Source organism: Microtus pennsylvanicus, chromosome 18 (genome assembly GCF_037038515.1).
Source record: "Microtus pennsylvanicus isolate mMicPen1 chromosome 18, mMicPen1.hap1, whole genome shotgun sequence".
NCBI classification, from domain to species: Eukaryota; Metazoa; Chordata; class Mammalia; order Rodentia; family Cricetidae; genus Microtus; species Microtus pennsylvanicus.
The window spans coordinates 15,181,295-15,205,689 of NC_134596.1; the positions used below are offsets into that span (position 1 = coordinate 15,181,295).

At 45.5% G+C, this 24,395-nt stretch overlaps 1 protein-coding gene across 2 annotated transcripts in view; it reads right to left on the reverse strand.

Annotated features, from left to right (window-relative positions):
- Entrep2 (endosomal transmembrane epsin interactor 2) overlaps window positions 1-24,395 on the reverse strand; it is a 402,661-nt gene that overhangs the window by 204,177 nt on the left and 174,089 nt on the right. For both annotated transcript variants that reach the window (XM_075952880.1, XM_075952878.1), the window contains exon 2: window positions 15,136-15,192. In XM_075952880.1, coding sequence (XP_075808995.1) covers window positions 15,136-15,192 — 57 coding nt within the window. The remainder of the gene's footprint in view (window positions 1-15,135; window positions 15,193-24,395) is intronic.

The following is a 24,395-nucleotide window of genomic DNA, read 5'->3' on the forward strand; positions in this document are numbered from 1 at the left end:
GTTATTCACAAATAGGTAAGGTTGTTTTCCCGGTCCTGTGACCTGCTGGTTCCACCCCACGATGACACCAGCAAGCTCTCGTGACTGTCTAGAACAGTACTTGGACATAGGTGATGCCTCCTTGTGCCACAAAGGTAAGTTTATCAGGGACAGATGTAACCTGAGCCTAAGCATCATCTCAACACTTGCCTAATTTGATGTAGAAATTTGCAAATTAGGTTGGTGACAACTAATAGCTGCCGGATTTCAGGTAAGTCCCACTCAACAGGAGAAAAATCATGCCTAGTACTGGAAATCTAGCCAGCTAGTGAGTTCACGCACCTTAGGAAAGAATCTATTATTGCCACTTGGCTGGACTGGCATAACTCCTTACTTCATTCTAAATCCTTATGCTTATGCCCACAGATAAGTATAGCTGCTACCTCTCATCATAGAAGCCTGTCTTTATAGAAAACAGAGATCAGAAAAACCACAACTGGAGACAACGCAAGAGATTAAGAGATCATGGAGAACCCAGCCCCAACAGACATATCTACATCACAGCTCCAGCATCTATGACTCAGGGAACATCGCTGAAGAAGGGGCAGAAAGACTGTAGGAAACAGTTTCTCTTAGAAATGGCTGCATAAGCAAGGCCAGAGCAATGGCAATGTCAGTGGGCTTATTAATGTGGAAGGGGGAACGTCTCTTGGGATTCCACCCCTCGACAGAAACTATAGGCAATTAATGACTCCTGGGAGAATGAGAACTAGCCTCTCCCAAGGGACGAGCCCCCTGGTTGGTTGTCTAGTGCAAAGCAGTCAGCCTCGAAACCATATATACACCACCAACAAAAACAGGCTCAGCAAGTTGTATCTATATAGAGGGATTTGTGTGTACACACACATACAGACATACACACCTATGTAACAAAAGTAATCTAAGAAAAGGAGGCTATCGGCTCGAGTGGGAGAAATGGAAGGGCTGGAAGGAGGGAAAATAGAGAAAGCTACTTTAATTAGAAACATTTAAGAAAAAGGAAAGAAGCTGGGAGGTAGCACATGCCTTTAATCCTAGCACTTGGGAGGCAGAGGCAGGCAGATCTTTGTGAGTTTGAGGCCATCTTGGTCTATAGAGTGAGTTCCAGGGCAGCCAGGACTGTTACACAGAGAAAATAAAACCTGCTCTCTATGTGATAGTTCCAGATAAAAGCAAAAACGGTGACTCATTGGCCCTACAAGTCTCAGTCCAAGTTACAAGTCTGAGTCACACCCTACAGAGCTAATGAAAGAGGACTTTTTAGCTATGTGTCCTATGCCTCAGTTTCTCCTTGGGTGGGCCAACAGTTGCCTCACTGGCTATCATGAGATCTAAGTGGAGGCAGTACATGGGCAGGTCTCAGCCCACCCCCTGCGTTCTACCCATTAGTCACAGAAGTCACAATGAAGAGACGAGATTGTGTGGCTATGCTTTCTGTCCCTTCAATTCTCATCTCCAGAGGCCTTCCCAGCACATCTGGAAGGCAGAAACAGCTGGTGTAGGGGCTACAGATTGATCATGCATTTTTCTTATTATTAGTCATTTCAAATAAACTGGATGCATCCTAATTCGGGGGTTATGCCTTTGCAATGTTTGTAATTTAAAGAATTTTAGTAAATTTTAGTTTTATAATTAAGGCCCACAGCAAAACTGAGTAGGGAGACCTGAAATGTCCTGTATATTTCTTCTCTCCACATATGCACAGCCTCCGCTGCTGCCACATCCTCCACCAGGGAGGTACAGAAGTTATAACTAGTGAGCTCACTGGTTCATCACTAAGTCTCAAGTCTATGGCTTCTGATGGGCCCACTCTTGGTGTTAAGCATTCCATGGCTCAGACAGATGCATAATGGTGAGCATTCACACTTACAGGATCAACAAAAGCATTTCGCTTGCTGTGCCTAGACATCCCTCCCCTACTACTCCTGACTGTTAGACCTTCTCCACGCCCTTGCAACTTCTGAGCTTTTGACCGTCTCTGTGTTCACCGACTGAGCCTTATCAAAGGCATACAGCCTTTCCTGGATGGCTGCTTTCATTTGGTGATAAGCATTTAAGCTTCTTCCTTGTCTCCTCCTGGCTTGACAGGTCATCTCTTCTTAGCACCGAATGCCCCCTGTCTGAATGCACCTGCTAATGTATCCATTCTACTGAAGAAAGACTGAATTTTTAACCTACCACCCGAGGCTGTGGTTTTCAAACACTGAAAGCTACTATGGGTCTTTCTCCCACAGAAGACCGGAGAGAAAATAGTCTCTAAGTGGTGTTTCAAACATGTTCACAACATAAACACTTGACTCTGTGATCTTCCACACCTTCCAGACTACTGTCACCTTTGTTAGTTATTTCTACTTAAGTCTTGGGAGCTGGAATCCTAGCCAGCAGCCCCTAAGCCAAAGGTTTGCAGTGAAGTCCAGCATCCGTCTAATATTCTGAGTGACTGTCATTGGTGCTTCTTGGGCCTGTGACATCTTAAGAGCCATCTGAGGCGGTCTTAGATGACTTCTGTGCCTCCTGGGTTTATTTGGATAATAATGACTAATGCAATCAAATAGAATGTGTTGTTTAAACTGGGATGTTCTTATTCTATTTATTAAGATCTAATTAGCAGAAAAGAACATTTAGTCATTTTAATTGAACAGGTCAATGAATGTTAACGAACACAGACAGCCATGCAAACACCACCAGAATGAAAGCACAGAATGTTCCATGGAACCCAGACATTCCCTTGAGCCAGTGCGCTGCAAGACCCTACCCACCACTCAAGCCCTAGACGAGTAGCAACCCACTCTCCGTCGCCAGCATCCAGAGAATCCTGATCATGTGGTCTTTTATTCTTGGCCTCCCTTTCCCTTCTCTTTTCTCCTTCCTGTGTTGCTTTGAAAGGGACCCAGGCTCAGGCTGATCTTGATGCTGCACTCTCCCAAGGTCTAGGATTGCAATCACATGATATGGCAACAGTTCCGGCTCCTTTAGCCTACTTCTTTTAAGATTCACCCGTACCGTACTGCATCCAGCAGCACCAGGGCCTCTTCAGCCCCAGAAGTGTGCTATTAGAGATCAAGCCGGTGCTGACCTGAAAACTTTGCCCCTAGCTAAGCTTCCTAGTTCTAAAGGTGCTATGCATGCTACCAGCAGAAAAAAGCAATCAACAGTCTTCCTCGGGTGTGAACCCCATATGTACTAAAATAATTATGGACCTGGAAAGATGTGCCAACTGGTGCAATAGTGGCTAGGATGTCATGGAAGTAACCAAGCACTTTATGATTGGATTTAAGGCCTCTGTCGCAAGATGAAACCCATACCTGTTACCAGAACTGGGCCAAGAACCCATGGCTGGACAGGGCACAGGTTCTAGGAGAGACCCTACCATTGTTCTACTAAGTTGACATAGTATTAAAACAGCTCTTACTGTCCTGGATTGTGTTCACAGAGTACAGCTTTTCTCAACCCTTGCCAGAGAAGCTTCTGGTTGCAACAGATGATGGTCAGCACAGAGACCCACAACTGACCGAGGTAGATAGAGTAAGAAACTGTGCAATGTCTAGCCTTAAGTGAAATATATATTCCACACTTCCTCCTTCAAAGGCTCCAGAACCACTGCTGGAGAGGAGGCAAAAAGAGTATAAGAGCCAGAGATGGTGGCAGACTACAAGGCTGTAGATGTCTTCTGGAAGCAGCAGGGTGGCTGCTCACAGCAGACAAGACAGCAGGCACAAGAGCCGTGTAAGGCTCAAGCCAGACAAACCCCAGCATGAAGAGGGAAGTTGGGCATGAAGTTAACCAGGAAGTTACGGGCAGTTCTTGGCTGCTGGGAGGGAGACAGTCAACTAACGACACCCCAAGGCCACACTCAAAAATATTCCAGCAATACAAACAGGCCTTGATGGGGGAGGGGGATTACAGATGCAAAGTTGTGTGGGAAGGGATGGGAGGGGAATTTGGGAAGATTTGGGGGAAGGAAGCTGAATATGATAGGAGAGTCTCAAAGAACCACAAACATAAAAACATTAATATAACATCACAAACAACATCATAAACGTAAACATAACATAAAAACATAAAACAATGTAACAAAAAGAACTACACATGCCTACATTAAAACGCTCCAAGGGGATAAAGAATTGTGTTCAACATCTTCCCAATGACACCTTGAACTACAGGTGCATCTTACTAGGAGATACTAGGAGACCAGAGCTCTATGGAGTCAGGGAAATGATCTTTGCAGGTGTGCCTTCATCTGGTGACCGTGACGGATCTCACTTCTCAGCTTGCCAGCTCTAAAAGGAATTTTCCCGGTGACATCAGGAGAAAAGGCCAAGTGAAGACCTGAAATGTCACTGCTGCATAAAAAGAAGCAAATTCCCAGAGACGCTGCCAGGATCGACTTGCTGGGAACTCTGGATGTAACCCAGAATCTTTTGGGCAACGTTGGGATTCTTTTTTCAAAGTAAACAGCCTGGAAACTGAACTTTATGGTCCTTTGGCTTTGCCCTACTCCATACCCTGACTCCACCTTAGCCTAGAAAACCATCAGTTCACATACCTGGGGCAGGCCTAGAAGCCACCAGAAGGGAGGGGTCATTCCCAAACAACTGTCACATGACCATTCTAGTGATTATTTGGAGGTCATACTCAATGATAATCTGTACTTTACCTTTATACCCACAAAGTCTGAAAAGCCTGACCCCTTGGAGATAACTGTCACATACAGTTATAGATAAGTATTTTTTATGCTGTCGTTGCTTAAGTAGTGAATAATATCCAGGGAAGATTAGACGAGACATCCAAAAAGCCTTTTAGTAAAAGCTGAGGAGCAATATATCCATAGCTTTTGAAAAGCCCCAGCATATTTCTGAGAACACAGTATGCCACCTAGATATGTAGAGTTGTGTTTATGCCCAGGATGGACTTGAAACATCTCTGAACTATAGCCTCTAAGTCTAGGATTCCATGTAAGCAGGACATGAGCACTAAAGCAGATTGTCAACTACCTGGCACTATGTCCAAGGTATGTCCCAGCAGACACACACCAGCCCCTTAGCAAAGACTAGGCACTGACCACAAGCATTGAAAGGAATCTTTGACTAACCACGATCCAGTCAGCTACCAGATTCACTATTTTATGGAATTAGTTACAAAATCACTAAACAAGCAACAAAAATCTACAATAAACAGTATCAAGAATAAAATAGGGAGAGGGGTAAATTTAATTGCCCTAAGTGACAAGTTATGAAAATGTCTGAATCTGCAACAGGAAATTGCATGCCGTGTAAAGATATAGTGAACAGGCACATGTTAGAGTGGAAAAAACGATACATGTAAACCGTCCCCCGAGGAAGGCAGATGGTAGGCTTAAGAACTTCGGCTTTATGGGATAAAACTGGACTCTCTGAACATGATGAACAATGAGGGCTGATGAGACGCCAAGGACAATGGCACGCGGTTTTGATCCAACGCAATGTACTGGCTTGGTGGGAGCCTAGCCAGTTTGGATGTTCACCTTCCTAGATATGGACCTAGGACTTACCACAGGGCAGGGAACCCTGACTGCTCTTTGGACTGGAGAGGGAGGGGGAGAAAAGTGGGGGGAAAGGGAGAGGGGTGGGAGGAGGGGGAGAAGAATGGGAGGAGGGGGAGGGAAATGGGAGGCTGGGAGGAGGTGGAAATTTGTTTTTTTTTTCTTTCTTTTCTTTATTCTCCTTTTATCAATAAAAAAAAAAAAGAAAAAAGAAAGAACTTCGGCTTAGCTCTTTTAAATATGCCGGAAAGAGCTAAAGAAAATCTTGTTTAAGGAAAAAAAACACAGGATAATCAATGATGATATTTCACCAAATAGAAAATAGCAAAAGAAAGGCAGGGGTCATAATACAGCATCAACTATACATTATGCAGCTGAAGAGAACAAAAATTCCAACAAAAACTTCTTCAGAGAAGTAAAACAGCAAGACTGGGTAGGCAGAAGGAATTAGCAGGGACCTGAAAGATTGGCTAATTGACATTATTTAGTCTGGACAGAAGGGGAGCAAAGAACCAAGAAACACAACAGACCTTAAGCCAGAGTTCTCAACCGGCTGTCTACAACACCTTTGGGAGTTGGATAACCCTTTTATAGGCAACGCCTAAGACCATGGGAAAACACAGATACATTACGATTCATAGCAGTAGCAAATTACAGTTACGAAGAACCAGTGAAAATAATTTTAAGGTTGGGGGTCACCCCAACATGAGGAGCTGTACTAAAGGGTTGCAGCCTTAGGAAGGTTGAGAACTGCTGCCTTAAGCAATGCATGGAACATTACCAAGAATGTTAAAGCACACACAATGAGGTGTAGAGAGGGAAGGGGAGAAGGGAAAACAAAGGTTAGAAAGAATGTTTGAAGAAGTTATGGCCCCAAACTTCTCCAATCTGATAAAAAGATACGAATCTAAACTTCCAAACCCAGGGAATTTCAAGTAGGTCAAACTTGAAAGGACTGATACCTGGACACGTCTTAGGTCAACTGTCAAAGCTGAAGTCATAGAGAGATCACAGAACAAGAACAAGTGACTGTCACTCACACAAAGGATCCCCAAAAGATCAATAGCGAGTCGCTTATAAACCACAGATGACAAAGGGCAGCATGGGGCATATTGAAAGCCATAAAATAGAATAAAAAGAAAAGCTATGAGTCAAGAATTCTATATATAGCAAAGTCATCCTTTTAAAATTAAAATTTGAGCCATTCCAAAATAAAAACTAAGGTAATTTGTTATGAGAGAGGTCCTAGAAGAAACGAGAGAAAGAAATAACATCACAGAGAAACACAACACTTCTCCTGCCTGATTAAAAAGATGATTAAACAAAACAATAATTGCAAAGTTGGAGTGAAGGGCACAAAACACACCAAGCTTTAATTTGTATTAAGACAGCATAAAAAAAGGAAAAACAGAGTTACAGAAGGCCAGCTTCTGTATAGTATTGACATTAAGTTAGTATTCATCTGAAACAGCCTACTGTATATTACAACGTTCATCTTGTTATCAAGGACAATAACTAAGAAAATAACATAAAAATACATCCTTAAAATAAGAAAATTAAAGTAATATGCCAGGGCTAGAGAGATGGCCCAGCCATTAAAGACTAGGCTCACAACCAAAAATGTCAAGCAGTATGCTAGAAAACATAAAGGAGGGAAGTAATAGAGGAAGAGACAAACACTTTAGCATATGAGGCACTTAGGAAACAAAGAGAGTCTGAGTCATGATCCTTCCTTAACAGAATTTATGTTAAGTGGAAAATATCTTCAATTGTGGGCAGACATTATGAACATATACATTTAAAACACAGTCCAACTATGTGATGTCTACAAGTGACTTTATATTCACAGAGCTGGTGATTCTTCAGTAAGTAGAAAAGGGACAAACCAGGGCTGCTGGTGTTGAGCAAAAAAAAAGGGGGCCTGGGAAAGAAAAGATGCAAAATGACCTGTGGGGTGGATGTGTCAAAAAACATGAACGATGGTATGAAAAAAGCTACCCCAGAAAAAATAGAAAGTTCTTAACAAATAGCACAGCTGTCTGTCAAAATGAAAAACTCAACACTAGGGTTAGCTATAGAGTGTATATAGTAGGCGCCCACATATCTAGCTAGAAAATATATCCAAAAAGAAAGAAAAAGACAAGAAACTGATGGGAAATGTCAATGACCCTAGAAGGTCAATTTAGCAGGTGGAATTGGAATTCAAGAAAGACAAACCAGAAAGGACAAAGAAGAGATGATTTGCTTGTAAGCTGCAGTAAAAGTTTCTGGAAGCATCAAATAAACAAAAAATCAGAACGAGTGTGGCTTTGCAGTGCATGGCAACCAGATCTAAGGTGGATATATTACAGCATTTCAGAAACTGTAACAGAAGATGTCTCTCAATATTATAGGTATCATTTGTACAGAAATTCACTGATAAGATCAACTTATTCATGATGAAAAAAATTCCATAATAATAAGCAACTTGAGATATTTATTCTAAAATGTACTGAAGGGAAAAATGTACAGAAGTAGACAGAAGAATGATTCACAAAACAAAAACATGATTGGTTAAGAAGCTTGGTTAATTAAAGTAGATGGTACCGGCTTCAGGAGAGATTGACAGGTGCATTCCAAAGCACAGATCTCAATAACCAGGCTCAGGCCCAGCGATGGGAGGGGAAACACGTCACACGTGAGGAGAAATGCTAACACTCAAAAACTACTACTCAGACAGTGGACTACTCATCCTTAGCAACATGACGGGGCACAGAGAGCCTCGGGTATATAAAGGTTTGCCACATAAATGAGTGTAAAGCGAAACAGATTTTACAGAATTAAAAAAATAATAATAACTAAAAAAAAAACAAAACAGGGCAGGAGAGACTGCTCAGGAAATGAAGACATATGCTGGCAAGCCTGCTGATCTGAGTTTGATCTCCAGGACCCTAGGACTTGTGTCCATGTCCTCTGACCTCCTCACTTGTGGCATGACACATGAGCATGTACACTTGCACGCACACATACATACATACATACATGCATACACACATACATACACACACATACATACATACACACATACATACACACACATACATACATACACACATACATACATACATACACACATACATACATACACACATACATACACACATACATACACACATACATACATACATACATATACACACAAATAAATAAAGCAAAAGATGTGATATTAAAAATAAAAGACAACAGCATGATAAAGTATTATTCATTTAAAACAGAAAAGGATCCATGTATTAAGAAACCCACAAACAATGAAACATTTTTATGAAGATAAGAAAAAGTAATTCACAAAGGAGCTAACCAAAATGCCAGACTCCTGTCCTAAAAGGCAAGCTAAATCAATACATTCCTAAATCTCTATGGTATCTATATCACTACAGACTCTTTAAAAGAGATTCACGATGCCTTGTGATATATAAGATAATCTATAATCTGTTATATATAAAAATATTTCAACCTTGTGGATAGTTTCTTTTGGGGAGGAAGACAAAGGGTATTTTATCTTTGTATGTTATTTAACTGTTTATATAATAGTCTCTTAAGTATTAATTATTACAAATAAGGTAGGGGGACAGTGTTCAACTCCTTGCTAGTTTACATAAGCTTTTTAAATCATGCTACCTGCGATTGCACACGAGAGTGTCACCATTAGGATCGCAAATGTCACAAGATGCTTCTCTTGAGGCTTTTTGACAAATCATCTAATTAGAGTTGTGTGGTCTGGTACTAACTTGGGATTCATTTACTACAAAGACAGCAAGTCCCTCAATCATAGGAGGCATTTCATATGACAAATGACACCAGGTGGGAAAAAAAAACACTATCTTTGTTTGTCACTGCTGCCACCAGCTTTCAGTGTCTGAGAAGGTTCTCAGAAAACACTACAGAAGGGGTGTGTGTACCTCCCCACACACATGCACAACATTTTCCATCTTTGTATCCCTCTTGTATCATGCTCATAAGGTCTTCTTCCCTAGTGCTGGTCAGGTGACTGCTGTCCCATACCCTCCTCTATCACAGACCCTTTTGCCAGCATGTCACCAGCTTTGGGCTAGGAATCTTGGCACTGTCGTTCGACCCACAGCCAGTGTAGAGGCTCAGACCCATGCAAAGGAAGAGTCACAGCACAGCTAATAACCCGCTCGTGTGTGAGGGTCTCCAAAGGGATGCTGCTGTCGACAGAACTCTGGAGGTGTGCATCCCTGCCACCGGCACGGTCACTCATTCCTGAAATCACCCAGTGACTCCAGCGGGCACCTAACACCGCTTCTTCCTAACGAGCACTAGGGACAGTCTCCTTTCACAGACAGTTCATTGTGCCTGTCAGTGGAGAGGAGAAGAAAAGGCCAGTGATCTCTCTGGGAATGAGTTCGGAAGCTCACAGAGATCTTGTCAGTTTCCTCCTCTAGAAACATGGGTCATTATGGGAGAGGATAAACACAGGGCCTTGAGGAAGAGAAATCAAGACTTCAAGATCTGTTGTTCTCTATGTTTTGGCCAGTTGTAGATTTATGAAATAGTCTCCATCTGTAGCAAAAAAAGGAGATCCTTTGATGAGAGGAGAGAGCTATACTTATCTGTAGATGTAAGGACACAAGTATTTAGAATACAGTTATAAATTATACTGGCTTCAGCTCCAACCCATTTATATATAATGCAATCCCCATACCTAAAATTCAGGAAACATTATAAAAAGAGGAGACAGAAAGATCATAGGTGCCAGAGAACCTGAAATCATATTTCACACAGAGAATTTCTGCTGTGAAATAGTGTTTCCTATATGTGATGAAAACTTCATCCATAAAATCTTAACATGGTCACCCAAACAAAATATCACAATGAAAACACCAGTTTTCATGCCAACATAAAGGGGAAAGTGGCATAAGGCCTCACCCCTGTATGAAGAACTATAGGCAATTCTGTAGCTGCTGAGAAAGTGAGACTCAACCTTCACCAGGGATGAACCTCTGGTAGGTGATCTAATCCCAAGTGGTCGGCCCTAAACGCACACACACACACACACACACACACACACACACACACACACACCACTGGGCTCAGCAAGTTATGTGTGTGTGCACGTCTGTGTAAAACAATAACAATTAAAGAAAAGGTCAAAGGTCAATAATTTGAGCTGGAATATGGGAGATATGGAGAAGTTGAAGGGGGTGAGAGAGGAGTGGTAAATTATTACTAAAAAAGACTTCAAGGCAACCCAGCCATAGAACTCCAGACAAGACCCTCCCCTCATCTTCATCTGCTCCCCACAACTTACCCATCACCTCCAAAATTTAGTTCTATTTTCTGGATTTGGGGAACTTGAGAGGGTCTTAAAGAAGAAGAGCTGAACATAGCACGGTTGGTGTTTTACGTGGTGTCATGGCTTGGCTGAGGCTTGAGTGTGTAAACAGAGTGTATGGGTTACAGTTTGGTCCTCAGCTTGATGATAGTGGGGCCTAGTGGAGGACATTAGGCCGCTGAGGCTGTCTCCTCAGACGGGATTAATGACTATCTCCTGACGTGAGTTACTGCAAGAATGGCTAGTTATGAAAGGCTGAGACTAGCTGCTCCCTTGTGTTCTCTCCCACCATGGTGTCACGTGTCACGAGGCCCATCAGAGACTGAACCAATGAGACGGCCATAGTTTGTAATTTGTCTTGAAAATTGTGAACTAATTATGCTTTTTCTTTATTAAAAATATGCAGCTGCCAGGGTATACACCTTTAATTCCAGCACTCAAGGAGATAGAGGCAGGAGGAACTTTGTGAATTAGAGGCCAGCCAGGTCTATGGAGTGAGTTCCAGGAATGTCAGGGCAGTTACACAGAAAAAAAAACTTGACTCGAGAAGAAAAAAAGTATACAGCCTTTAATGCCCTACGCAGATATTAACTGGTATGTGTGCACGCATGCAAGCATGTAATGATATTTCATTTGTATTTTCATAAGTAAAGTTTGCCTGAAGGTCAGTGCAAAGTGGTCACACTAGTCAGACATAGGGGCAGGCAGTGGTTGCACACACCTTAATCCCAGCAGCCACAGTAGTCAGACATAGGGGCCAGGCAGTGGTGGTGCACGCCTTTAATCTCAGCAGTAGAGAGGAATATAAAGCGGATGAGACAGGAACTCGCGCTCCTTCGGTCTAAGGATTTCGCAGAGGTAAGAGCTCTTTAGTGGCTTGACTGCTTTGTCTTTCTGATCTTCAGGTTGAACCCTGATATCTGTCCCTGGGTTTTTATTATCTGTGCTACACAAGCATGTCAAGTAGCTTTAAGAAAAAGCAAACACCCCCCCCCCAAAAAAAGCCAGGAAGTGGTGGTGCATGCCTTTAATCCCAGCACTTGGGAGGCAGAGGCAGGCGAATCTCTGTGAGGACAGCCTGGTCTACAAGAGCGATTTCCAGGACAGGCTCCAAAGCTACAGAGAAACCCTGTCTCAAAAACGAGAGAGAGAGAGAGAGAGAGAGAGAGAGAGAGAGAGAGAGAGAGAGAGAGAGAGAGAGAGAGAGAAGAAAAAACAAACAGGCACAGATATCTGTAAATAGGCTATGCTTGGTTCCTGCGAGAGGGGGGTCTGGTGAAAGCCTAGAGAAGAGGGGACCAAGTGAACAAATAGTAAAGAGTACAAATGAGACCCTGTGGGTGAGTACGGAAAGACAAGATGATTAGGAAGAGGATGTAAGAGGGACTCACTGGCATCCAGGCTGGGGTGTGGCATGAGAGGCGATGTGCAAGTCAAGGGGTGTGTGGTTCGAGGAGAGCCAGCAGGCAGAAAGGGATATCTGTGAGGTCCATGATAGGTTGGGTGGGAGAAAGAATTTTGATGCCAAAGACTTGGGCTCAAGTATGAGTTAGTTGTGTCAAGGCCTGGAGGCTGCCGCTTCTCTTCTTTAGTATTTTAATACCAAACTGACTCTTGCCTGTAGTACTGGGAAGAGACGTGCCCACATCACACTCAGCCAGCGGCCACCATTATCACCCACAGTGTTTCACAGAGGGCACATTTGGGGTCATTCACGTAAGAATCCTGATTGACAGCCACTTGTTATGTGTCAACAAGGCAAACACATAATTCCTAGCTAGATGCTTGGTGGGACACTCGTTTTGATGTTTTTAGGGTGTATTTAAGATGAAATGTACGTTTAAGTCAATAATCGCCGAACAGAGCTGAATGCCCTGCCTAATGTAGGGGCTTCTCATAGGGCTTCATCTAAGCAGTTGAAAGCCCCGCAAGAAGAAAGAATGACCTCCTCTAAAGAGAAGGAACTGAGAGGTTCAAAAGCAAAGTGGTACTCATTCTCCCCTGAGGTGCTAGGCTGCTGGCCCAGGCTGCGGGTTTGGGCCTTGTTAACAATCTTGTGAGATTCTTTAAAGTAAATAACCAAATAGACGAGCAGGCAGAAACTAGCTAGTGTAACCTGTGTGCTGTGTTTTCTAGTCATTCCTCACTGATACATAGATACATATGTAGGTATGCAGAGTTCGGTCTCTGTATTCATGGGTTCTGCACAGACAAAAGAACCTTGTTAGGGGAGGGACAAAGAACTCCCCACCCACACTTTCTCTGCTCCACAGTGTGTGGCTGCTTCTGGGTGGTGTCTATCCAGACAGGCAGCACCTGCAAGCCTCCGTTGTAACTGGAAATGGCCGGGTGATGATTCTTGCCATGAGATATACACACGCTGGGCACAACTATTAGGCCAAGGAGACCCAAACCCACCTCCCATGAATCCCAGAGACGCCCCAGGCATAGGGAATAGGAGGACACCAAATATTAAGACCTACAATCTTTCTGAAACCTTCTGTCAAGGGCAGCATCTGCACTGGAGAGCCAATGGGAGTAAATCAGCACTGCACAGAGCCACTAAGAATCTGGGGTTTGGCACAGTGGCTAGCATTTCCCTAGCGAAGCCCTTCATCCTCCAGCTGGGCCCTGGGAGGAGATCAATCAAGGCAAGGTGAATGCAAGCACCTTCCAGAGAGCAGCTGGTCCTACACTAATCACCCAGCAGGCCCCAAGAACCAGCTCTTGGAACACTGCCTCCACAGGCCCAGCTGCTGCCATCCCTTTCTCCCTGTGTGAGCTCCACAAACCTCTCCAGCTTTCCCAGGATACATCTGAGCCACATCCATAAGGTATTTCTAAGGCAGCTGCATCCTGGCCACCCTGCGAGGATCTCCATCCTGGAGCTAGTACAGAAGTGGGGGAAGGGGGCGGCTGAGTGACTAAAGATGTATGTTTCTACATCCATCCTAAGGAGCATTGTTGTTTTTTTGTTACGTGACTGGCATCCAAGGTCTTAATCTGTCTGTCCTGTGGGGGTATGTGGAGGAATGGAACAGACTGTCTCTCCGTTGCTAAGGACAGCTCAGAAGTTATGGCTGGTCCCCAGCCAGTGTGTGCACTGCCAACCCATCCTACACAGAGCCAGTTTCTTGGTCCCCATGATGGAGTTGCCATAAGTTCATCCATCCAAGAAAGAGAAGAAGGGCTGGGAGCCGGAAAGTAGAGCATACGAAAGGAAAAAGAAAGACCAGATGTGTTTTGTTGTTGTTCTTGGGGATGGATGGAGAGGGGACTAGGATTCACTATGCTAGCCTCTCCCTCCACTTTTCTGCACATTTAAAATGTTCTATATTAAAACATTTAAGGAAATTTCTTCTGTGAACTGAACTACACAAGAGGAAGTTCAATTGAATTCTCCCCCGACACCATTTCAGGATATCACAGTCACATTCATGAAGGAAGTATCTTCCACAAACACATTTCCTGTTTTCCTATTTCCATTAATATTTAGTACGCATCATTGTCTCCCAGCCTTATCACTTAAAACAAGATTTTTAAATAATTGATTAATACAAAAGGCGGACATAACCACACTGCCTTGTTCAGTGCCCATCAAGGCTCTGACATGGACACATCAATATATTAATGCATACACCGAGAAGACCAGGCTGCAGATCAATACACACAGAGATGCTTGGGGATACTTCTCAGAGGGAAAGACCATCAACCTTTCCCACCCCTGGTGTGGTCTATGCCTCCTCGCCCTGCCCAGTAATGATTCCGCTCAAGAAAAAATGTTTTATCCATGCAACCTCTAAAGTTCCCCCAAACTAACATGTCTTGAACTCTGGTAGAATATATGCTGATTGTATACTCCTGTGTGAGTATTTGCACATGCACATATCTCATAAGCACATAAACAGATCTTAGTGGCTGGAAAAAGCATTGGTATCCAGACTTTCAAAATGTCTTTGTTCTCAGAATATCCTCGAGGGATGTCACCAAAGCCCGCAGATAACGGATGTGGTAGCACAGTCGTAGGGATCGCTCAAGGGGCATGCTGGGAAGAGCAGCGTGCCAATGCACAGCCAGTTCTTGAGAGCCCATCGGCACGCAAGCAGACGCTAGGTACAAAAGTCTGCCACCAGCTCATACCAAGCACTGCACACCAGCTCCTGCCAACAGCTGAACGCTGGCTGTCGCTCCCTCTACCACGCTCACTCCTCCGCAGGCAAAGCACTGTCCAAGGCCACCCGGAGCTCCAGGTGCCACTTACCACAAGTGAGAGAGGCCTCTTCCAGGAGACGACACCAATGAGTCCAGACAACAGCACCTGGAAGGAAGGCGAGCAGAGGGAGGTGAGACATTTGGCAACCTCTCAGACTAGCTTCAACCTGTTCCACTCATAAAAGGACATGTGAAATCCGTACAATACAAGAGTGGTGTGTTTTCACGAGCTGGGTCTCCACTCCAAATGATGACAGCCTATGGCCACACTGACCTGGCTGTTCGAGAAACCCACGCGCTACAGAGCAGATTGCTTCCTGTGCGGTATTGCACAGCATGTCAGTGTCGGGTTTACAGATGCTCCATGAAGCTGCTTTGTGTTCCCCAGTCCTCTAACTTATCTGGCTGAGTCCTATCAAATCACACAAAGGCCACCCGTGGACACCCCTGGAGTGAAGGCCACTCTGAAGTGAGGTGGCTCCCCACCATACAACCTTCCCTCCAGTCTGTGTTCCCAGCAAAGTTTCCCATCTTGATAATAAGCAATAACTCCTTAGACTGCTCTGGAACTTTCTAGACACCGGCTCACAGCAGCCCACCCCTTTCCTGACAAAGCCCTGCCTTTATTCTTGCCCCGGCTCCTGTTGTTGCCCCCCTGCTTCTCCTCTCCCGTGTCATCTTTATCACACTGATGCACTGTGTGTTTGTGCCTGTGAAAACAACTGCTCAAACACATGACATTTATCTAGCTCCAGGCCCACCTTTTCTTAAAGTCTGCACTCGGCAGGGAAGACACTGGCTTGATTCACATATTCTTGGTCTCCTTGGGTCCAGGAATAACCAGAGACTATGGAGACTAAGCTACTTCCCATCTAACATCTGTATTCACCCTCCACAACTTAATAGAAGCTTTGCTTCTCAAGGTCACAGAGAGATCGCCAAGTGCTACAAGGTGCTGCCCCACGTTGCCCATCAAAGGACGATCCTCCGAAGAGATCCCGCCCCTCCAGGCTCTGCAGTTCTCCATCACTCGTGTTCTTCCCATTTCCCACGCTGCTCTCTTCAGCATCCTCTTAGAGTCCTAATCCCTGATTCCATGTTCCCAAGATTTTTGTCTGCTCTTCCCAGTCACATGGGAAACTAGCTATTATGCACCCTAAGAAACTTCCACAGCCCAGAGCTGTCTGCTAGGCATCTCAGCATCTGTGAATTCTGTTCCTGGCACCTGTTGTTCTCCCACTCGGCTCATTCCAAATGTATCTGAAGCCATCACCTTCCAGGCCTGGTGTTCCTCTAACAAGCTCAACTTTCCAAAACCATGCTACTCCTGACTGGCCACTCATGCCTAAATCTCATCCCTCGCCAGCCCACCCCAATATCTAAAAAGACCCAGGGAAGGAGGCTCTGGCTTGCTGATCAAGAAAATTAATTATTCAGGAGGTCTTATCATAAATAAGCTCTTTGGACATGAGATCCTGGAAAGATGGACCTCACACACCTACCGCTGTGGGATTAGGTCAGGCAGCCAACGACCCAGCTGGAAGTCTTGGATGCTTTTATCCCTGGAACTCCACAAGGGCCAAGCAGACCTGTGAGGACCATGCTACTAATACAGCTACAAAGTCTGCTTGGTCACTGTCTCAGTTACTGTTTCTGTTGCTGTGAATAGACAGGACCAGAGCAACTCTTAACAAAAGAAAGCATTTAATTAGGGGCTTGCTTACAGATTTAGAGGGTTAGTCCATGATTATCATGGTGGGAATCAGACAGGCATGGTGCTGGAGCAATTTAGCTGAGAGTTTTCCATCCTGATTCACGGGCAGTGGGGGTGGGGGAGAGAGAGAGAGAGAGAGAGAGAGAGAGAGAGAGAGAGAGAGAGAGAGAGAGAGAGAGAGAGAGAGAGAGAGAGAGAGAGAATGGGCACCTGGTATGGGCTTTTAAATCATGAGAGCCCACTCTCAATGACACACCTCTTACTCCTTCCCAAATGGTCTACCGAGTGATGGTTAAGCATTCAAACATATGAGCCCCTGGAGGTCATTCTCATTCAAACCACTACAGTCACAGACCGCAGCCGGTAGAACCAGACCTTACACGCAACAGGCTTTAGTCTACGCACATGAATCCTCCAGTCAGCACTGACAATTAACCACAACCTCCATGTGCTGTCCAGCATCCTTTTCCTGCTATTCTCTCTCTAATGCTGGAGAGACCCTTGGCTTCTATCTCTCTGGGCATCTGAGTCTAATTCTTCAACAGGTCTCTAGAACTTGACTTCTAGCCAAGACCCAAACATCCCCACCAGCCTGTGAGGCCAGATCTATCATTACCAGATAGACACCCTGGTCTCAAGTCATTTCAACATTAGATCTCAGGGCCATTTCTCTAGTGAACTTCTCATGACAACTCCTATCACTATTTCCTGCTTGACATTTCAAACTCCAATTCCATTCCTTCACCTCCAAATTCTCCTCTTCGGGTTGAGTGGAAATTCCCAGCAAGACATCTTCTGAGCTCACTATATAGTTCAAGGGTCAGGAGGTGGCATGGCTGGGCTGAGTCCTCTGTACGTTCTGCCATTATAAAGTCCTCTGCCTTCCTCTATGCCCAGACATTAGCCTTCCTCACTTGCTTCTGCCTATTATGACAAACTGCCCTTAGGAGGAGGGGGCTCTCCCTCTGCCTCCCTCCACCTCTCTCTTCACATGTACCAAATAAAGCTCTTGAGACCATCAATAGAGGAATGTCTGCAAGCCAGGAAGATAACTCTCATGAGGGTTGGCACCTAGGCCTTGGTCTTTGTAACCTCTAGAACTGTGAGGGAAAAAAAATACATTATCTAAGCCATTGGGTTCTGCTACAGTATAGTAACAATAGTTGATTAATATGTAGTATACGTATCAGCATAACAAAACATCTGAGTTAATTAGCTTACACAGGGCAGAGACAGATGGTAGGAAAATAGCTCAGTGGGTTAAAGGCTTGCTTGGGCAACGAGGAGGACCTGAGTTCAATCCCCAGTAGCCATGTAAAGGCTGAGCTTGGAGGTACATCCTTTGTAACCCCGGTATTGAGAGGCAGGAGGAGGCAAAGACAAATGGATCCCTGGCCAGCCAGTCTAGCTAGTTGATGAGCTCTAGGTTCAGTGAGAGACCCAGTCTCCAAAGGTGGAGGGTGAGAGGCAGATACTTGATGCTGACCTTTGACCTCCTCACATGTCAGTGCACACACAGAGACATGTACACGAACATGTACTAGGGAATACATACTCATACAAATACCACACACACACACACACACATGGTTTACATAGGCTCACAGTTCTGGAGGTCTTGGTGCACCACTGGCTAGCTCTGCTGCTCAGGCCTGCGTTGAGGACAGTGCAGCCTGGTTAAAGGTTAAGGTGTGTAAAGAAGAAAGGCCTCAAGGCTAGAAAGCAAAGGAGGGAAGGGAAGGAGGCCCCACAAAACCCTTCAAGAGCTGGCGCCCAACCACCTGAGGGCTTCCCACATGACCTCTCACAGCTACCCCTTCCCAGTAGCAAGAGGCTGAGACTTCAACGCATCACATGCTACTCTAGTTGGAGTGGGCTGCTGGATTCTCTCTCTCCATGCTTCCACAGAAGCGGCAGGCTTCCTGTCTCCGGATACACTGGGGTCAGTTCCCAGGACAGCATGGCCCTGCCAGAACAGTTCAGAGAAGGATTTTCAAGCTTAGGTGAGGGGGTCTCTTTTGGGACACCTGCCCAAATCCATTTGTGACCCAGGGTAGAGAGACCCGTCCTTCAGAGCACAACAGAAAAGAATTTTGAATCCTCTGTTCCTTGACTATTGGTCTTTTTGTTTTGTTTTGTTATTTATTTATTAAAGATTTCTGCCTCCTCCCCACCACCGCCTCCCATTTCCCTCCCCCTTCCCCAATCAAGTCCCCCTCCCTCGTGAGCCCGAAAAACAATCAGGGTTCCCTGCCCTGTGGGAAGTCCAAGGACCACCCACCTCCTTCCAGGTCTAGTTAGGTGAGCATCCAAACTGCCTAGGCTCCCCCAAAGCCAGTACGTGCAGTAGGATCAAAACCCAGTGCCGTTGTTCTTGAGTTCTCAGTAGTCCTCATTGTCCACTATGTTCAGCGAGTCCAGTTTTATCCCATGCTTTTTCAGACCCAGGCCAGCTGACCTTGGTGAGTTCCTGGTTTGAGCTAGTTTTATCCAACTCCAGCATCCAGTAAGGAGCTGTGGCACATTCTGGGGGCTCAGTAGGTCTCTAGGTTTATTTGATATCACGCCTACGAGAAAACGGGTTGTGAACCATGCTAGCTGTGAAACTACCACACCATGAAACTGCTGACCCATTTAACTGGCACATTTTGTTACTCAAAGTCCACAATTTGTCAAGAATATGGGGAAAACTGCAGAAGGTCAGAGAGGGGCAACATATAATTAAACAGCTGTAGAAAGAAAAGGCAAAAATGGGCGAGGCAGGATGCCACTCAGAGAGGCGAGGCAGGATGCTACTCGGAGAGGAGAGGCAGGATGCTACTCGGAGAGGTGAGGCTTCCCCTTTCAAGCCTGTCAAGTGACAAGGATACCAACTTGCTCTTTCTGCTTTCCTGCCCGACCTAGAAGTTGCAAGAGATAAAATTAGAATTGAGACAGAAGTTCCTGCTGCAGCCGATGATGAAGAGAGGAACAGACTGTCAGGCAGGAACGGCCCTATTAGAGCCCAAAGTAGTTTCCACGGACGGTACCACTGCCTGACAGACAGGCCTGGAGTACACAGGCTCTGTAGATCTTGTCTTCCTAATGCTGGAATGTTCCTTTGATGCCAACAATCAAGAATTTTGTTCAGATCATCAGATCCGATTCAGAGGCAAATGATGAGGCAACATTTTAAGCAGTGGAAGGCGTCCTTGTAGAAGGAAGATGAGAGCCAAATAGATTACTTTCCCCAAACACATGGCAGGTGTGCCCACAGCTACCGCGGAGTCAGCTTGCCGCCAAGAAGCCGTGTTTGCTCCATGCCTGGGGAAGGAAGCTGTTGCAGAAACAGAGCAAGTGAGCTGCCGGGGATGAGTGATGCCTAGTGAGTGGTAACAGCCACAGCGCTTCAGACTGCAGCTCTGTCTCAAGCCATTCCTGGTCAGCTTCATACAGACGGATAGAACTCCCGCATCGGCTTCACGCTCTTTTGTGCGCCTTTCTCTGACTGGCTCTCAGCCGCGCACCAAGGCTGCCAGCCCTGCCCGTGACTGTGTCTTCTCCTGAACTCACTCTAAACCAGCCTCTCTCGCTACCAGCTACTTCCAGTAGGTGGTCCCAGCCTTCCCCCCGCAACCATTTCCGCAGGGGGCGGGGATGGGGCTGTACCAGTAGACAAAGCTCATAACGTCCATCCTGAGGAAAGCCCTCAATATGCTATCGTGGCTCCTGTCACCCTAAGGAGCCAGATCTCACAGAAACAGAACTCAGGCTATGTTCCCTTCCCAAGCTCTTTGAAACTGAGTTCAAAAGCTATCTGTGCTGTGGTTTTACTGCTTCTAATTCGTGGTCCCACTCTGTACCCAGCTCCCCCATGCTCTTGTCATGTAGGCTGTCCCAGACTACATTACACGGCATAGGTTTTCCTGTCATCCCTTGAAAGGATATTAAGGTCAGGTATTTTCCTTTTTCTGAGGCTCTTCTCTGAACACTCCTTTTCCTCTGCCTCTCCTCCCTCATCATCCTGTCCATGACAGCCATCTCTATTACTTACTTTAAGTTATATTTGAATTATTTGAAATATATTCTTTGAGGGTTCTGTACAATGTGTATATATATCCTCTTCTCCCAACTCCTTAAAGATCCCCTGCCTATCTTCCCATCCACCTAACTTTTTATTTTTGCTCTCTCTTAAAAAAAATAAAGTTTAGTTTGTGTTGGTCAACTCAACACAGGGATAGCCACAGGGATAGCCATGGAATGTGGTTAATACACCGGGCACCATTGCATTGAAGAAAACCAACATTTTCTCACCTAGCAACTATCTGTAGTAATATTTTGTTTGTGTTTCAACAAATAAAGCTTGCCAGAAGACCAGAGTGCAGAGCTAAGTCACTAGAGACCGGGGAGTGGTGGCACACACACCTTTAATCCCAGGACTCCAGAGACAGATGAAATCTCTCTTCGTTCAAGGCAGCCCTAGGCTACACAAGATTGAATCTGTCTAGAAGAGATACAGAGCTCACACAAAGGTGATCCCAGCACTTGGGATCAACACCTTCAATCCCAGGGTGAGGTGGTGGAGACAGGAGTGATATGGCTGGATAGAGAGAGGAATATGAAGCGGGAGAAGAAAGGAGCTCATGGCAGTCTGAGGACATGGTCAGTATGAGAAGACACACACAAGAAAAGGAAGAAAGCAAAAGAAAAAAAAAACCAGGAAAACTGGAAAAAATTCCTGAAATCTGAATAATAAAGGAACTGCTGGAGGCATCACCGTTCCTGATTTTTAGGTTATACTACAGAGAAACTGTAGGAAACAAGCATGGCACTGGCAGGAAAAAAGGACATATTGATCAGTGGGATTGATCTGGAAACACAGACATCAGTCCACACATCTATGGACACCTGGTTTTTGACAAAGAAGCAAAAATTACACACTGGTGGGGAAACCAGCATCTTCCGCAAATGCTGATAGTGAAACTGGACAGCAGCTCGTACGAGAATGAAAACAGATCCGTATGTATCACTGCATAAAACTCAACTCCAACACAAGAGACCTGCTACTCTGGATCTGACGGAAGAGAAAGTGGGGAAGAGGCTTGAACTTATCAGCGCAGGAAAGGGCGTACTCAACAAGATGACTAAGCACGGGGCACTAAGACCAACAGAAAATATAAATACATACAGTCACGGGACCTCGGGAAACTGAAAAGCTTCTGTACAGCAAACAACACTGCTATTTGAGAGTATCGGGGTCGTGTAAGGAAAGAAAAGATCATCCAGAAGGAAGACATGCATTAATAAACGTATTAATTAAATACGGTGGAAGAGAGCCACATCCCAAGGTTGGTTGGTGGCATTTATTCCGAGGGTAACATGACATGGTCCTCATTCTTAGACACATGTCAGCCTGGCTGCATGTTTACTCATGGTCAGCAGTTAAACCCAGAGAATTCTTGTCATACCTCACAGCTACGACATGAAATATGATCTAAGGTCCTTAGCAGGCTAGACCCACCTAGGGCAACCCTCCATTCCTCCTCATCAAATGGATCCAGGACCTAAAACACATTTCTGCCAATGGCCGATCACACGTATGATAATGGGTACCCCAGATTTGAGAGTGATGTTGGTTAGAGTGTAATGTTCTGTATGGTTTAATCATTACTTTAGAATGCAGACCCATTAATTTAAAAACATAAAGCTGTATATTTTGTCACAGTGATGGTAGCAGCAGCTTTGTTCTAGCCACTTTGTTTGGCTGGTATAGATCAAGAGGTCACATAGGCACACAAGAGGTCATGTGGGCACATGCCTGTAATCTCAGCACTGGGAAGGTTGGGAGAGAAAGACTGGGAATTGGAAGCCAGTCCGGGATACTCAGTGATTCATATTCTCTCTCTCTCTCTCTCTCTCTCTCTCTCTCTCTCTCTCTCTCTCTCTCTCTCACACACACACACACACACACACACACACACACACACACAAAATTAAAGGAAAATCAAAGAAACAAAAAGAAGTCAAATAGAGTGACTGGCCTGCTCCACACGGGTCTGTGTGAGCACACTCCAAGATGCTCCACGCAAGTCTGTGTGAGCACACTCTATGATGCTCCACGCGGGTCTGTGTGAGCACACTCTAAGATGCTCCACGCAGGTCTGTGTGAGCACACTCTAAGATGCTCCACGCGGGTCTGTGTAAGCACACTCTATCACTCTATGATGCTCCACGCAAGTCTGTGTGAGCACACTCTAAGATGCTCCACGTGGGTCTGTGTAAGCACACTCTATGATGCTCCACACGGGTCTGTGTGAGCACACTCTATGATGCTCCACGCAAGTCTGTGTGAACACACTCTAAGATGCTCCACGCAGGTCTGTGTGAGCACACTCTATGATGCTCCACGCAGGTCTGTGTGAGCACACTCTAAAATGCTCCATGCGGGTCTGTGTAACACACTCTATGATGCTCCACGCGGGTCTGTGTAAGCACACTCTAAAATGCTCCATGCGGGTCTGTGTAACACACTCTATGATGCTCCACGCGGGTCTGTGTAAGCACACTCTATCACTCTATGATGCTCCACGCAAGTCTGTGTGAGCACACTCTAAGATGCTCCACGCGGGTCTGTGTAAGCACACTCTATGATGCTCCACGCAGGTCTGTGTAAGCACACTCTAAAATGCTCCATGCGGGTCTGTGTAACACACTCTATGATGCTCCACGCGGGTCTGTGTAAGCACACTCTAAAATGCTCCATGCGGGTCTGTGTAACACACTCTATGATGCCCACGGAGGTCTGTGTAAGCACACTCTATCACTCTATGATGCTCCACGCAAGTCTGTGTGAGCACACTCTACGATGCTCCACGCGGGTCTGTGTAAGCACACTCTAAGATGCTCCACGCGGGTCTGTGTGAACACACTCTAAGATGCTCCACGCGGGTCTGTGTGAACACACTCTAAGATGCTCCACGCAAGTCTGTGTGAGCACACTCTAAGATGCTCCACGCGGGTCTGTGTGAGCACACTCTAAGATGCTCCACGCGGGTCTGTGTAACACACTCTAAAATGCTCCATGCGGGTCTGTGTGAGCACACTCTAAGATGCTCCACGCAAGTCTGTGTGAGCACACTCTATGATGCTCCACGCAGGTCTGTGTGAGCACACTCTAAGATGCTCCACGTGGGTCTGTGTAAGCACACTCTAAGATGCTCCACGCAGGTCTGTGTAAGCACACTCTAAAATGCTCCATGCGGGTCTGTGTAATACACTCTATGATGCTCCACGCGGGTCTGTGTAAGCACACTCTAAGATGCTCCACGCGGGTCTGTGTGAACACACTCTAAGATGCTCCACGCGGGTCTGTGTAACACACTCTAAGATGCTCCACGCAGGTCTGTGTGAACACACTCTATGATGCTCCACGCGGGTCTGTGTAACACACTCTAAGATGCTCCACGCAGGTCTGTGTGAACACACTCTATGATGCTCCACGCAGATCTGTGTGAACACACTCTAAGATGCTCCACGCAGATCTGTGTAACACACTCTATGATGCCCCACGCGGGTCTGTGTAACACACTCTATGATGCTCCACGCAGGTCTGTGTG